The 13920-nt window shown below is 61.5% G+C and overlaps 1 protein-coding gene across 1 annotated transcript; it reads right to left on the minus strand.

Moving 5' to 3' along the window:
* Positions 1-2348: 2348 nt before the first annotated feature.
* On the minus strand, positions 2349-11476 carry GTPBP2 (GTP binding protein 2). The gene is made up of 12 exons (XM_038760785.1): positions 11406-11476; positions 7022-7048; positions 6487-6671; positions 6160-6268; positions 5800-5997; positions 5362-5536; positions 5020-5239; positions 4632-4767; positions 4475-4533; positions 3979-4150; positions 3729-3893; positions 2349-3225 (listed from the first exon to the last, which is right to left on the minus strand). Exons 3-12 carry the CDS (start codon positions 6618-6620, stop codon positions 3049-3051), a joined length of 1545 nt encoding a protein of 514 aa, XP_038616713.1. The 5' UTR covers positions 6621-6671; positions 7022-7048; positions 11406-11476; the 3' UTR covers positions 2349-3048.
* Between the last annotated feature and the right edge of the window lie 2444 nt (positions 11477-13920).

Here is a 13920-nt window from a genome sequence, read left to right on the forward strand (position 1 = left end):
TCACCACCTCCTGTGTGACCTTGGGAGATGTCTCTGTGCCTCAGTTACCTCATCTGCCAAATGGGAGTAAGACTGTGTGAGCCTTGTGTAGGGCATGTATCGTGAGCCAACAGATCATTTTGTTGATCTTTTCCCGGTTTTAGACCGCGAGCCCATCGTTGGGTAGGGGCCGTCTCTGTATGTTGTCGGTTTGTCCTTCCCAAGCGCTTAGTACGGTGCTCTGCACACAGTAAGCGCTCAATGAATACGATTGAATGAATTTTGTATCTACCTCAGTGCTTAGTACAGCACTTAACAGATGCCACTTTTTTTTAAAAGGGGGGCCAGTGGAGGAAATAACTTGGGGGACGAAAAAGGACAATGGGTTCATTCATTCATTCAATCGTATTGAGCGCTTACTTTGTGCAGAGACTGTGAGCCCACTGTTGGGTAGGGACTGTCTCTATATGTTGCCAATTTGCACTTCCCAAGCGCTTAGTACAGTGCTCTGCACATAGTAAGCGCTCAATAAATACGATTGATGATGATGATGCAGAGCACTGTACTAAGCGCTTGGGAAGTTCAGTAGTAATGGTCCTGGAGCCAACTAAAAATAGTAAGCTTTCATTCATTGTTTTAAGTGCCTACTGGGTGCAAAACACTGTACGAAGTTCTTGGGAGAGCACAATATAGCGGTAAACAGACACATACCTTACCCACAGCGAACTTACAGTCCGAGTGAGACTGGCCCTCACGGGAAACCCTGGTGACTTATTGCATGACGGGATATATACGCTAGACCCTGGAGGCCCGTGTGACTGCAAACCAAACTCAGCTCTCACTGAGAGGGTTTCGTGTCGATCACAAGCGGGACAGTCAGGTCTGCTGCGCAGTGGCCAAAGGGGAGCCCCGTGCCAACGCAGGGAGGGGCGCGGCAGCCCGGGCCCGCATCAGGAAGTATCAGTGACGGGAGGCCCACGTCCTCAGTCGGCTCGTCCCGGCCCTCGGAGGGAAGGGAAGTCGTCAACGGTGTCACAATCCTTCACGTGATCTCACAGCGTTGAAGTGGCCAGGCCCGTTCCCAAGCGGAAACCGCCCGACTTATCCGGAACAGGAAGGCACTTCACCCACCTGCTCTCGTGCTCAGAAGCCAAGGAGGAGGCACCCAGAACCGCATTTTATCACGCAGCTGCACGCGGGGGCGGGAACAAGGGTGAGTTAGACTCCGAGCTATTAATTCGGGGTAGATGCCGGCCTCTGGCCACCTCTGGAAGGCCCCACCCCTCGCCCCCGGCTGTTGCCACCAACTCACCCGCGCGGAAGGAGCGGTCTCGTGCCACCTCGGGACCCAACTCCCGGTAGTCGTGCCTTTCCGGCTCCCTCTGGATGGGAGTTGGGCCAACAGGGAGGTCCCCGCGGAGTCCGAGTCTCCGCAGCTGTTCACTTCCCGCCCCACCATTCCCCGTCGCCGTAGAGACGACCAGCGGAAGTCCGGGGACTGATGGATGCCGCGGGAGTCACGATTAACCGCAAGTTTCAAGAGCCATCGCCCGAGAGGCGGGGCCGGGGGAAAGTCCAACGGCCCGGAGGCCAGAGAGCAATATAATCCAGAGGAGAGGACACGGCCCCGGGGGTTTGTTTCTGTTTTACGGTACGCGTTGAGCGCTTACTCACTGGGGTCGATACGGGCTAATCAGGTTGGGGACAGTCCCTGTCCCACACGGGGCTCAGAGTCCCGCTTTAAAGATGAGGTGACTGAGGCTCAGAGAAGAGCTATTGACGCAGGCAAGGCACAGACTAAAAAGAGCCCTTTGAGGAGTTGCCCCAGGAAAATAGTCAACCCCAGTTTCAGGCCCAGGCTGTACTAGGCGCTTAATACAGTGCTCTGCACACAGTAAGTGCTCAATAAGTGATTGAATGAATGAATTCCCACTTCCCTGGCTTTGGCTCCGTCTGCCCCTTTCGCCTGGCGTCTCTAGCTCAAGGCCAGAGGCACTAGGCCACAACGGGAGAGACCGTCTCTAGATGTTGCACAGTGCTCTGCACACAGTAAGCGCTCAATAAATATGAATGAATGAATTCCCACTTCCCTGGCTTTGGCTCCGTCTGCCCCTTTCGCTTGGCGTCCCTAGCTCGAGACCAGAGGCACTAGGCCACAACGGGAGAGACCGTCTCTAGATGTTGCTACCTTGTACTTCCCAAGCGCTTAGCACAGCGCTCTGCACACAGTAAGTGCTCAATAAATACGACAATGAATGAGAGGGAGAGGGTGGTCCCCGGACAGACAAGGCCCAAACTGGTGGCGGAATCAAGCCCCCAACTCACCTTTTTCAATAAAACAACTTTATTCTGTACAATATGTATATTATATTTATATATATATATATGTGCAGAGAAACTTCAACCAACAGCCGCTTAGTCCACAGGAACTCAGGATCTATTAACAAACGGTAAGGAGAGAGGCCCAGGGCGGGGATCTCCTTGCTGCCCCTCGTCCCGGCCGGCGAGGATCACTACAAACGGGCGGGCGGAGGACGGCGGTGCATCCTTGGCTGCGATCCATCCGTCCCTCTTGTGGGATGGAGGGAGGGGAAGAGGAACAAAGAGGGAGGAGAGAAACTGCCACGCAGCTTCCACCCCGGCACTCCGGGCCTGCGGCCCGGCAGCCCCGTGCCCGGGTCGGAGAAGGAAATAGCACCAGTGGGGCCTGGGGGAGCGAGGGTGGAAGGGTCACCTGAAAGGAGGCGTCGGGGAGGGTGGAGGGGAACGGAGATGGTCTTTTGACCCGAGTCGGGGCAGGGTAGCTCTCCTGGGGTGATCGTGACAGAGCCGAGATCCCCCCCGCCGCGGCCCGGATTCCCTGCTTCCCCACGAAGGGCACAGCAGGGTGAGACCTCGGTGATGGAAACGACCCAGGGCTCCCTGCTTCCCCCCGTACCAGGCCTAGCTGGCACAACCCCCTCGCCACCCCCAGCTAGGCACCCGTGCCGGGCGGAGAGAGGGCAATCGCACAGAGCCGCAGCGGGGGCGGCCGCCAGCCGCGGCCGCTACTGTATTGCGGGGGCCCGGTCAGAAGCCCCGGCGGGCCGAGGCCTCACCCGCCGCGATGGCCTGGAGGTAGGTGACGTGGCCGATGCCCTTGGTGACGCCCTCGCGGAACAGCAGCTTGGCTCCCACCTTCAGGTACTCGGGGTGCTTCAGGAAGCGGAAACGCACCACCCCCTTCTCGCCCGTCCGCAGTTTGTCCTGGGGCGGAGGTGAGGTCATCATCATCATCATCAATCGTATTTATTGAGCGCTTACTGTGTGCAGAGCACTGGACTAAGCGCTCGGGAAGTACAAATTGGCAACGTATAGAGACAGTCCCTACCCAACAGCGGGCTCACAGTCTAAAAGGGGGAGACAGAGAACAAAACCAAACATACTAACAAAATAAAATAGGATAGATATGTGCAAGTAAAATAAATAAATAAATGGAGTAATAAATATGTACAAACAGGTCGTCGGTCAGTCCCGGCCTCGCCCCCCCCCACACCTCCCCCGATCTCCGCGAGCCCGCCAGCTCCCAAAAGGTGCTCAAAACACATCGATTTGTACTTCCCAAGCGCTCGGTACAGTGCCCTGCCCGCGGTTAGCGCTCGACAAATGCGACCGAATGAACGAAAACACATCTCCCTCCTTGCTGGGGCGGGAGAAGGATACCGAGTTGGCCTGGAAAGGGCGTCGCGGGGGGGGCCGGGGCCTCTCACCTTGGCGTGGATGTTCTCCACCACGGCCGTCTGGCGCACGTTGCCCACGTGCACGGTCACCTGGAACCCCTGCCGGAAGGTGGTGGCGTGAAACAGCAGCACGATCTCCGCCTCGAACACCGAGCAGATGGTGGGGTTCATCTCCGGGCTGACCATCACCATGCCCTGCCGAGCCAACCGGGCCGGGGTCAGCCCCCCGGCCGCGAGAAGCCGCCCCGTCCGGCCCAACGGCCTCCCCCCGCCGGCTCACCTTGCGGAGCAGGGAGCGGTCGAAGTCGCCGAGAGCCAGGGTGGCGGCCTGGCCCGCCCGTAGGACCCGGCAGGCCGAGCGGTTGCGCTGTATGCTACACACTCTCAGCTCCAGGAAGCGCCCGTCGTCCGTGGGGCCCACCACCAGCGGATCGCCCTCTCGACAGATCCCGCTGAGGCCCGGGGGAAGACGCAGCCTCAGCCGGGGGTCTCCGCCGCCTCTTCCTCCCCGAGGCCCCCAGCCCCAGAACCCGGCCCGTCCCCCGACCCCCATTTCTTGCTATCCGGACCCCAGGCTCCCCTCCCGGCAGCCCCCGTCCGCCGACCCGAGTCGGTAGGGGATCCGATGGGCCTGGTACCCCCTGAAGATGCACAGGTGGGCCCAGCCTCACCCTCCTTCTAAAGCACGCCTCTCCCTCCCCGGTCGAAGGCCAAGGGGTGGGAGGGGCGAGGGGATGATTTCACGCTCTCCTCCTCCTCCCTCCCTCGTCGCTCACCTGGATAACGTCCCGCCCACGACCGTCCCCACCTCTGGCACGGTGTAGATCTCGTCCACCTGAGTGAGACCAGGGGAAGGGCGTCAGCTGGAAGTCCAGCAGAGCCCACGGTCATCTGGGGGCCGCGAGGTGCCGGAGCCGGCCGGCCGGCCGATACCTGGAACTCCGTCAGCTGCTGCATGAGTTCCTCCTGCTCCTTGCTGTTGGTGAGCGGTGGCAGGATGTTAAGAAAGACTTTGAGGAGGTCCAGGCTCTCGCCGGACACGCTGGACAGCGTGAAGATGGGGGTCACGCTGGAAGGGGAAGAGACGCACGCCGGTCGGAAACGGCAGCCCCCAGGGAGCGGGGGGGATTGGGGCCCCCTTCTCCGGCGTCCCCGTCCCCTCAGAAACTTTCCGAGCCACAGGCTCGTGCTCGCCGCTTCAGCTGTCATTCCCAGGGCCCGGAATCCCACTCCGAAGGAGCGAATCGGCCCGCCGGAACCGGCCTTGGGGGCCAGGGCTGCTCTGGACCCTCCCGGCTGGGAGCCTGGCGGAGGGCCTTACTTGGGGGACTGGGCGAACTGCTGGGCGGCGGTGACGGCGTCGTCGTCCGAGGTGACCAGCAAGGGGAGCTTGTTGCAGCCGGGCTGCTTGAGGACCCGCTCGAGTTGGCGCACCGTTCGCTCCACCGTGGCCTTGGAGCACAGGTCCACCTTGCTGACGACGATGAAGAACGGAAGCTTCAGGGCCAGGGCCAACCCCAGGTGCTCCCGCGTGGTGCCCGCTGTAACGGAAGGACGGGGGGGGAGGGAGTGGCAGAAGCGCTCGTCCGGGCCCCGTGGCGGGGGGCCGGCGGGACGGGCGGCGGGGGGGGGCTCCCCGGGGGGCCGGCGGGCGGGCACGTACCGATGCCGGTGTTGGCGCTCACCAGGAGCAGGGCGCAGTCGGGGCAGTAGGAGGTCAGGCCGAAGATGGTGGTGCGCAAGTACTTGTGGTGGCCCGCCAGGTCGATGAAGGTGATCATCTTGGAGCTGCTCTCGCAGATCTCCTCCGCCGTCCTCGAGTCGCTGTAGTTCACCACCTGAGGCGGGTCCCCGGCCCCCCTCAGCCACCCGGCCCACCCTACTTCTCCTCTCCTGGACCCCAGGTTGGTGCCACTGACCCCGCCCCAGCTCCCCCGCCGCCGCCGCCCCCTTCGCCCTGCCCTCAGCAGCTCACATCCGCTCCTCACGCCCCAGGAAGCCGGCCTCTTCCCTATCCCACCACAGCTCCCCTCGCCGCTTCCCAATTCCGGCCCCCGTGCCCGCCCAGCTCTCGCCGCCGCCGCCGCCGCCGTCCCCGCACCTCTCCTCTGCTGTTAAAGCCCAGGATCTCAAAGCTGATGCTCGAGGTGCGTCCGGACTGGATCTCGTGCAGGTGGCGGAAGAGGTTGAGCCGGGCCCGGCCCCTCCCGTTGTCCAGTTCCCCCTGGGTCAGGACCCCCAGCAAGGTCGACTTCCCCGAGTCCACGTTGCCCAGCACCGCTACCCGCAGGTCCAGGAACTGTGGCGGGGAGACACGCGGGGGTGAGTCTTCCCCGGCGGGTCCGGGCCCGAGGCAGGAGACCGAGGGACCGCCTTCCCGGTTATTTCACCCCACCCACCGCATCCCGGGGGCGGGGAAAGGCTCCGGAGAGGTGGACGGAGGGCCCGAGAAGGACCTCACCTGCTGGTTGTCGGGAACCTTGCGCACCAGAACTTCCGTGATCTTCCGGGGAACGTCACTGTCGTAATCCACTTCTCGCTCCCGCAGGACCGTGATGTCCGCCCCGACCCTGCAGGCACGGCAAGGTGGAGCCGGGACCCCGGCCACCCGGCTCAAAGCCCCTTAAACCCACCCGGGCTCGAAGCGGGAACCCCTCCGTCCCCGCCACCCGACTCGTCCCCAAACCTGGCCCAGAGGGGTCCTTCCACAGTCCCCTTTCAGCTCTCCGGCTGGCCGAGGAAGGGGGCACCGGGAAGGACGCGGGGCAGGGACGTGCGGGCGGCGTACTTCTCTGCCATCCGGTGCAGGGTCTTGAGAGAGGCCCGCATCTCCTCCTCGGCCAGCCCCACCAGGAGCCCGTTGTCTTCCACGCCGATCTGATACACAGCCTCGCCCCGACCTTCCTGCAGTCGCCATTTCATCTGCGTCACGAGGTGCTCGAAACGGTACTGGGACGGGTTCACCAGCTTCAGCTGCGAGGAGCGCCGGGGTAGGGGGAGAAGAGATTACCCCGAGTAAACGCGCTTCCCCGCTATCGGGCAATCTAGTACTCCCAAAGGGGCTCCGTCCCTGGCCTCACTGCCTCCGGGGTCACTCATTCGATCGTATCTAGTGAGCGCTTACTGTGTGCAGAGCACCGTACCGAGCGCTGGGGAAGTCCAAGTTGGCAACATATAGAGACGGTCCCTACCCAACAACGGGCTCACGGTCTAGAAGGGGGAGACAGACAACAAAACATGTGGACAGGGTCCCATCCTTACCTTCACCCAGGAAAAAAATAAAAACCCTCCCTCCCCAACCGGATAACCCCACCGCTGCTCACCTTGTACTCAATGTTTCCATCTTCTGCCTGTTTGGAGACACAGAATCCGGAGGTTATGGCAAAGCGGCAGCCCCGGCCCCCCACTTCCTCCTCCTCCACAATGCCACGCCAGGCAGGCATATGAAGCCTGAATCCTTGGCATCATGACCACCCACGGCTGGCCAGGTCCCAACCGACGGCAACCTTCCAGGGTCTGTCTGGTCTTCTCCCAAGGGAATCCCAAGACTTCTTTGAGGAATTCCTCGGAAGAGTCGGGGACAACGCCTTCCCCATCTGTCACAGGCGCCCAAGGCGCATCTCTTGCAGCCTGGCAGGGGGGTCTTGGGGCCTGGATCCCCAGACACTCGACCCTCGCCTCGTGGATTAGTTCCCGTTTCCATCAGACCTCGTGACCTTCCTCCCGGTCCATCCCCGCTGATGTCACGAGGAGTCAGAGGGCAGTAAGAGGCCCTCGAGCCCCGCCTTAAACATCAACTGGCCAGTACAAGCACTGGTCCCAGTCTGCCCTCTCTCCCTCCCGGGCTGGGTCGATTGAGGATCAGTCTCGGGGGAGGTTAGTACGGGTGACTCTTCTCCAGGAGGTGACAAGGGGAGAAGATGGAAAAAAATCACAACTTCCGAGACGAACCACCAGACAGGGCCTCGCTCCCAGGGGCCGGCCCTGCTACACCCGCTAGACCGTCATTCTCAGCTACAGAAAGTTGTCCTCCCCTCCATACTGGGTTTCCCCAGGATAGGGGATTCTCCGCTCTAGGACTGCAGATCTCTCGTTACAGAAGGCCTAGAGGGTTCCCATCACTTCTGGGATCAATACGGACTAAAAGAGACACTACCCCTCATCCCTCCTGTTTTTTTTTTTTTTTAAAAGGTATTTATTAAGCAGTTACTAGGTGCCAGACACTGTACTAAGTGCTCGGGTAGACACAAGAAAATCAGGCTGGACACGGTCCACGTCATGGGGTCGGAGTCTTAATCCCCATTTTGCAGATGAGGGAACTGGGGCACAGAGAAGTTAAGTGACGTGCCCCAAGTCACACAGCAGACACGGGGCGGAGATGGGATTAGAATCCAGGTCTTCTGGCTCTCGGGCCCGAGCTCTTTCCACTAGGCCACACTTCTTCTCTGTTCCATCTTTCGGTACCCTCAGCTCCAAAACGTCAGGGAGGAGTACCAGCTACACGTCATAATAACGTTAACCAGTTTGTGGCATCTGTTAGGTGCTTACTATGTGCCAACAACCAGTGTGCTAAGCACTGGGGCACGATAATCAGGTTGGCCACAGTCCTGGGCCCAGATGGGACTGAAAAAACTATGAGGGAGGGTGAATGGTGTTTCACTCCCGTTTTACAGATGAGCAAAATGAAGCACAGAGAGGTTAAATGACCAGCCCAAAGTCACCCAGCAGGCAAGTGGTAAAAATGGGAACGGAATGAAGATCTCTGGACTCCCCTCGTCTTTTCCCTGGGCCACGTCACATCCCCGGGCAAGGTGGTGTGGCGGGGGGGAGGCAAGGTTAATCAATTGTATATACTGAGCTCTTACTGCACGCAGACCACCATGCTAAGTGCTCGAGAGGGTACAATGGAACAGAGTAGGTAGACACGTCCCCTACCCACAGGGAACTTACAGTCCAGAGGGAATCAATGGTATTGATTAGGGTCTTTCTACATGCAGAGCGCTGTACTAAGCACTTGTGAGAAGATGCTCTAACAGCCTTGGCAGACACTTCTGTTGGCCCAAAAGGAGCTTCCAATAGGGAGGGGAGGGATGGAAGGGGCCTGGTGGGCTTTGCCCCTTGTCGGGTTCACCCTTGGCTCAGGGATGGTGATCCATCCTCTGCCCCTCTGTCCGTCCATCCATCCATCCATCCATCCATCCATCCATCCGTCCTGTCCTTCCGTCCAGACATCCCCCCGGGGCCTGAGAGTGGGGTAGCCCCCCTCCACGACCCCAGGCCCAGGGCGGAGGCTGGGGGTTCCCCCGACTTGGGCAGTCTGGGCTCTGCTCTCCCCGGGCTGGGGGTGTCAGCACGTACCCCCTGGGGACTGGCCATGCCAGGCCCGCTGCCCAGTCCAAGGGCGTGGTGTGTGTGTGTGTTGGTCTGCCCCTGCCCCCAGGGCCCTATGTGCCCATCCTGCTGTCCAGGCCAAGGGATGGGGGGATGGCAGTCTGCCCTCCCTCAGGGGGCCGGTTGGGCCCTCCTAGGTGCCCAGATCTGAGGGGGGGGGGGGGTTCTGTCTCTCCCCCAGGGGCCGATTGTGCCCATCCTGCTGCCCATGCCGGGGCAGTGGGAGAGATGGCAGTCTGCCCCTCCCTCAGGGGACTGCTGTGCCCTCCTAGGTGCCCAGGGCTGGGGCCGGGGGGGGGGGGGTCTGCCCCTCTCCCCCGGGGCCGGCTGTGCCCGTCCTGCTGCCCAGGCCAAGGGAAGGGGGATGGCAGCCTGCCCTCCCTCAGGGGACCAAATGTTACCTCCTAGGTGGCAGGACAAGGGATGGGGGGGGTGGGGCGGCAGTCTGCCCTCCCTCAGGGGACCGGATGTGCCCTCCTAGGTGGCCAAGGGATGGGGGGATGGCAGTGTGCCTTCCCTCAGGGGACCAGATGTGCCCTCCTAGGTGCTCAGGCTAAAGGATGGGGGGATGACAGTCTGCCCGCCCTCAGGGGACCCGATGTGCCTTCCTAGGTGCTCAAGCAAGTGATGGGGGGGTGGCAGTCTGCCCGCCCTCAAGGGACCGGCTGTATCCTCCTAGGTGCCCAGGCCAGGGGATGGGGGGATGGCAGTCTAACATCCCTCAGGGGACCAGCTGTGTCCTCCTAGGTGCCCAGGCCTGGGGATGGGGGGGATGACAGCCTAACCTCCCTCAGGGGACCGGCTGTGTCCTCCTAAGTGCCCAGGCCTGGGGATGGGGGGATAGCAGTCTAACATCCCTCAGGGGACCAGCTGTGTCCTCCTAATCAATCAATCGTATTTATTGAGCGCTTACTGTGTGCAGAGCACTGGACTAAGCGCTTGGGAAGTAAGTGCCCAGGCCAGGGGATGGGGGGATGGCAGTCTAACATCCCTCAGGGGACCAGCTGCTTCCTCCTAGGTGCCCAGGCCAAGGGATGGGGGGATGACAGTCTGCCCTCCCTCAGGGGACCGGCTGTGCCCTCCTAAGTGCCCAGGCCAGGGGATGGGGGGATGGCAGTCTAACATCCCTCAGGGGACCAGCTGCGTCCTCCTAAGTGCCCAAGGCCAGGGGATGGGGGGGTGGCAGTCTGCCCTCCCTTAGGGGACCAGATGTGCCCTCCTAGGTGCCCAGGCCGGGGGGTGGGGGGATGGCAGGCTGCCCTCCCTCAAGGGACCGGCTGTGTCCTCCTAATCAATCAATCAATCGTATTTATTGAGCGCTTACTGTGTGCAGAGCACTGGACTAAGCGCTTGGGAAGTAAGTGCCCAGACGAGGGGATGGGGGGGATGGCAGGCTGCCCTCCCTCAGGGGACCGGCTGTGTCCTCCTAATCAATCAATCGTATTTATTGAGCGCTTACTGTGTGTGGAGCACTGGACTAAGCGCTTGGGAAGTAAGTGCCCCAGGCCAGGGGATTGGGGGGTGGGGGGGGGAATGACAGCCTGCCCTCCCTCAGGGGACCGGCTGTGCCCTCCTAAGTGCCCAGGCCAGGGGATGGGGGGATGGCAGTCTAACATCCCTCAGGAGACCAGCTGTTTCCTCCTAGGTGCCCCCAGGCCAGGGGATGGGGGGATGACAGCCTGCCCGCCCTCAGGGGACCGGCTGTGTCCTCCTAATCAATCAATTGTATTTATTGAGCGCTTACTGTGTGCAGAGCACTGGACTAAGCGCTTGGGAAGTAAGTGCCCAGGCCAGGGGATGGGGGGATGACAGCCTGCCCTCCCTCAGGGGACCGGCTGTGCCCTCCTAGGTGCCCAGGCCGGGGGATTGGGGGGGGGGGGGGGGAATGCCCTCCCTCAGGGGACCGGATGTGCTCTCCTAGGTGCCAGGACAAGGGATATGGGGGTGACAGCCTGCCCGCCCTCAGGGGACCAGCTGTGTCCTCCAGTGCCCAGGCCAGGGGATGGGGGGGATGACAGCCTGCCCGCCCTCAGGGGACCAGATGTGCCCTCCTAAGTGCCCAGGCCAGGGGATGGGGGGATGGCAGTCTGCCCTCCCTCAGGAGACCAGCTGTTTCCTCCTAGGTGCCCCCAGGCCAGGGGATGGGGGGATGACAGCCTGCCCGCCCTCAGGGGCCCGGCCGTGCCCTCCTAATCAATCAATCGTATTTACTGAGCGCTTACTGTGTGCAGGGCACTGTACTAAGCGCTTGGGAAGTAAGTGCCCAGGCCAGGGGATGGGGTGTGTGGGGGGGTGGGAGGGGTGTCGTCTCCTTACCTCAGGCGGCAGGTAGGGCGGGTTGTTGGGCCTGGCCCCGCGGCTCCTCCCGCCCTTCTTCTTCCCCTTCGGGGGGGCGGGGCCGCCGGCGGCGGGGGCGGCGGCGGGGGCGGGGGCGCCCCCCCCCGGCCCCGAGGCCCGGACCTTCAGCGCGGCCCCCGCCCCGCTCCCCCCCCCCCGCCGCCGCCGCCGCCGCCGCCCGGCAGCAGCCCCCGAACAGCTCCGACACCCGCGGGTCCATCGCCGCCGCCGCCGCCGCCGCCGCCGCCTCGGGGGAGACCCCGCCCCCATTCCCAGCCCCCGCGCGTCAGAAACAGCCGCGAGGCACGACGGGAAATGGAGTCCCCGCGCCCGCTCCGCCCCGCCCCGCCCCAGACACGCCGACTACAACTCCCGGCAGCCCCCGCGCGTCCCCCCCCCTCCCCCCTTTAGGGATTTGTAGCTCGGCTTCGATCCCTGAGGAGATTCATTCCTAGCGCTGGACCCGCAAGGCACGACGGGAAATGGAGTCCCCGCTCCGCTCCAGCGACTCCGACTACAACTCCCGGCAGCCCCCGCGCGTCCCCCCCCCCCCTCCCCCCGAGGGATTTGTAGCTCTCGGCTTCGATCCCTGAGGAGATTCATTCCTAGCGCTGGACCCGCAAGGCACGACGGGAAATGGAGTCCCCGCTCCGCTCCAGCGACTCTGACTACAACTCCCGGCATCCCCCGCGCGTCCCCCCCCTCCTCACGAGGGATTTGTAGCTCGGCTTCGATCCCTGAGGAGATTCATTCCTAGCGCTGGACCCGCAAGGCACGACGGGAAATGGAGTCCCCGCTCCGCTCCAGCGACTCCGACTACAACTCCCGGCAGCCCCCGCGCGTCCCCCCCCCGTCCCCCCCCGCCAGGGATTTGTAGCTCGGCTTCGATCCCTGAGGAGATTCATTCGTTCAATCCTATTGATCGAGCACCCAGCGCTGTACCCGCAAGGCACGACGGGAAATGGAGTCCCCGCTCCGCTCCAGCGACTCCGACTACAACTCCCGGCATCCCCCGCGCGTCCCCCCCCTCCCCCAACGAGGGATTTGTAGCTCGGCTTCGATCCCTGAGGAGATTCATTCGTTCAATCCTATTGATCGAGCACCCAGCGCTGGACCCGCAAGGCACGACGGGAAATGGAGTCCCCGCTCCGCTCCAGCGACTCCGACTACAACTCCCGGCAGCCCCCGCGCGTCCCCCCCCCCCCCCCACCCGCCAGGGATTTGTAGCTCGGATTCGATCCCTGAGGAGATTCATTCGTTCAATCCTATTTATTACTCTATTTATTTATTATTTTACTTGTACATATCTATTCCATTTATTTTATTTTGTTAGTATGTTTGGCTTTGTTCTCTGTCTCCCCCTTTTTAGACTGTGAGCCCACTGTTGGGTAGGGACCGTCTCTAGATGTTGCCAACTTGGACTTCCCAAGCGCTTAGTGCAGTGCCCTGTACACAGTAAGCGCTCAATAAATACGATTGATTGATTGAGCGCCTAGCGCTGGACCCGCAAGGCACGACGGGAAATGGAGTCCCCGCGCCCGCTCCACCCCGCCCCAGCGAAGCCTACTACAACTCCCGGCAGCCCACGCGCGTCCCCCCCCTCCCCCCCCCCCCGAGGGATTTGTAGTTCGGCTTCGATCCCTGAGGAGATTCATTCGTTCTATCCTATTTATCGAGCGCCCAGCGCTGGACCCGCAAGGCACGACGGGAAATGGAGTCCCCGCGCCCGCTCCGCTCCGCCCCGCCCCAGAGACGCGGACTACAACTCCCGGCAGCCCCCGCGCGTCCCCCCCCCACCCCCCCCGCCCTCTCGAGGGATTTGTAGCTCGGCTTCCATCCCTGAGGCGATTCATTCGTTCAGTCCTATTTATTGAGCGCCCAGCGCTGTACTGGCCACCGTTCCTTCATTCAGTCGTAATCCCTGCCCTGCCCCTTGTCAGCTGTGTGACTTTAGGCAAGTCACTTCACTTGTCTGGGCCTCAGTTCCCTCATCTGCAAAATGGGGATAATCCTAATGATGATGGCATTTATTAAGCGCTTACTAGGCGCAAAGCACTGTTCTAAGCGCTGGGGAGGTTACAAGGTTGGAGATTCATTCGTTCTATCCTATTTATTGAGCGCCCAGCGCTGGACTCACCACTGTTCCTTCATTGAGTCATAATCCAATCCCGCCCTTGCCAGCTGTGTGACTTCGGGCGAGTTACTTCACTTCTCTGGGCCTCAGTTCCCTCATGGGCAAAATGGGGATAATCATAATGATGATGGCATTTATTAAGCGCTTACTAGGCACAAAGCACTGTTCTAAGCGCTGGGGAGGTTACAAGATTGGAGATTCATTCATTCAATCGTATTTATTGAGCGCTTACTGTGTGCAGTATAGTACAGTGCTCTGCACACAGTAAGCGCTCAATAAATACGATTGATTGATTGCAGAGCACTGTACTAAGCACTTGGGAAGTACAAGTTGGCAACATATAGAGACAGTCCCTACCCA

The sequence above is a fragment of the Tachyglossus aculeatus genome, chromosome 19 (assembly GCF_015852505.1).
Source record: "Tachyglossus aculeatus isolate mTacAcu1 chromosome 19, mTacAcu1.pri, whole genome shotgun sequence".
Taxonomy (NCBI): Eukaryota; Metazoa; Chordata; class Mammalia; order Monotremata; family Tachyglossidae; genus Tachyglossus; species Tachyglossus aculeatus.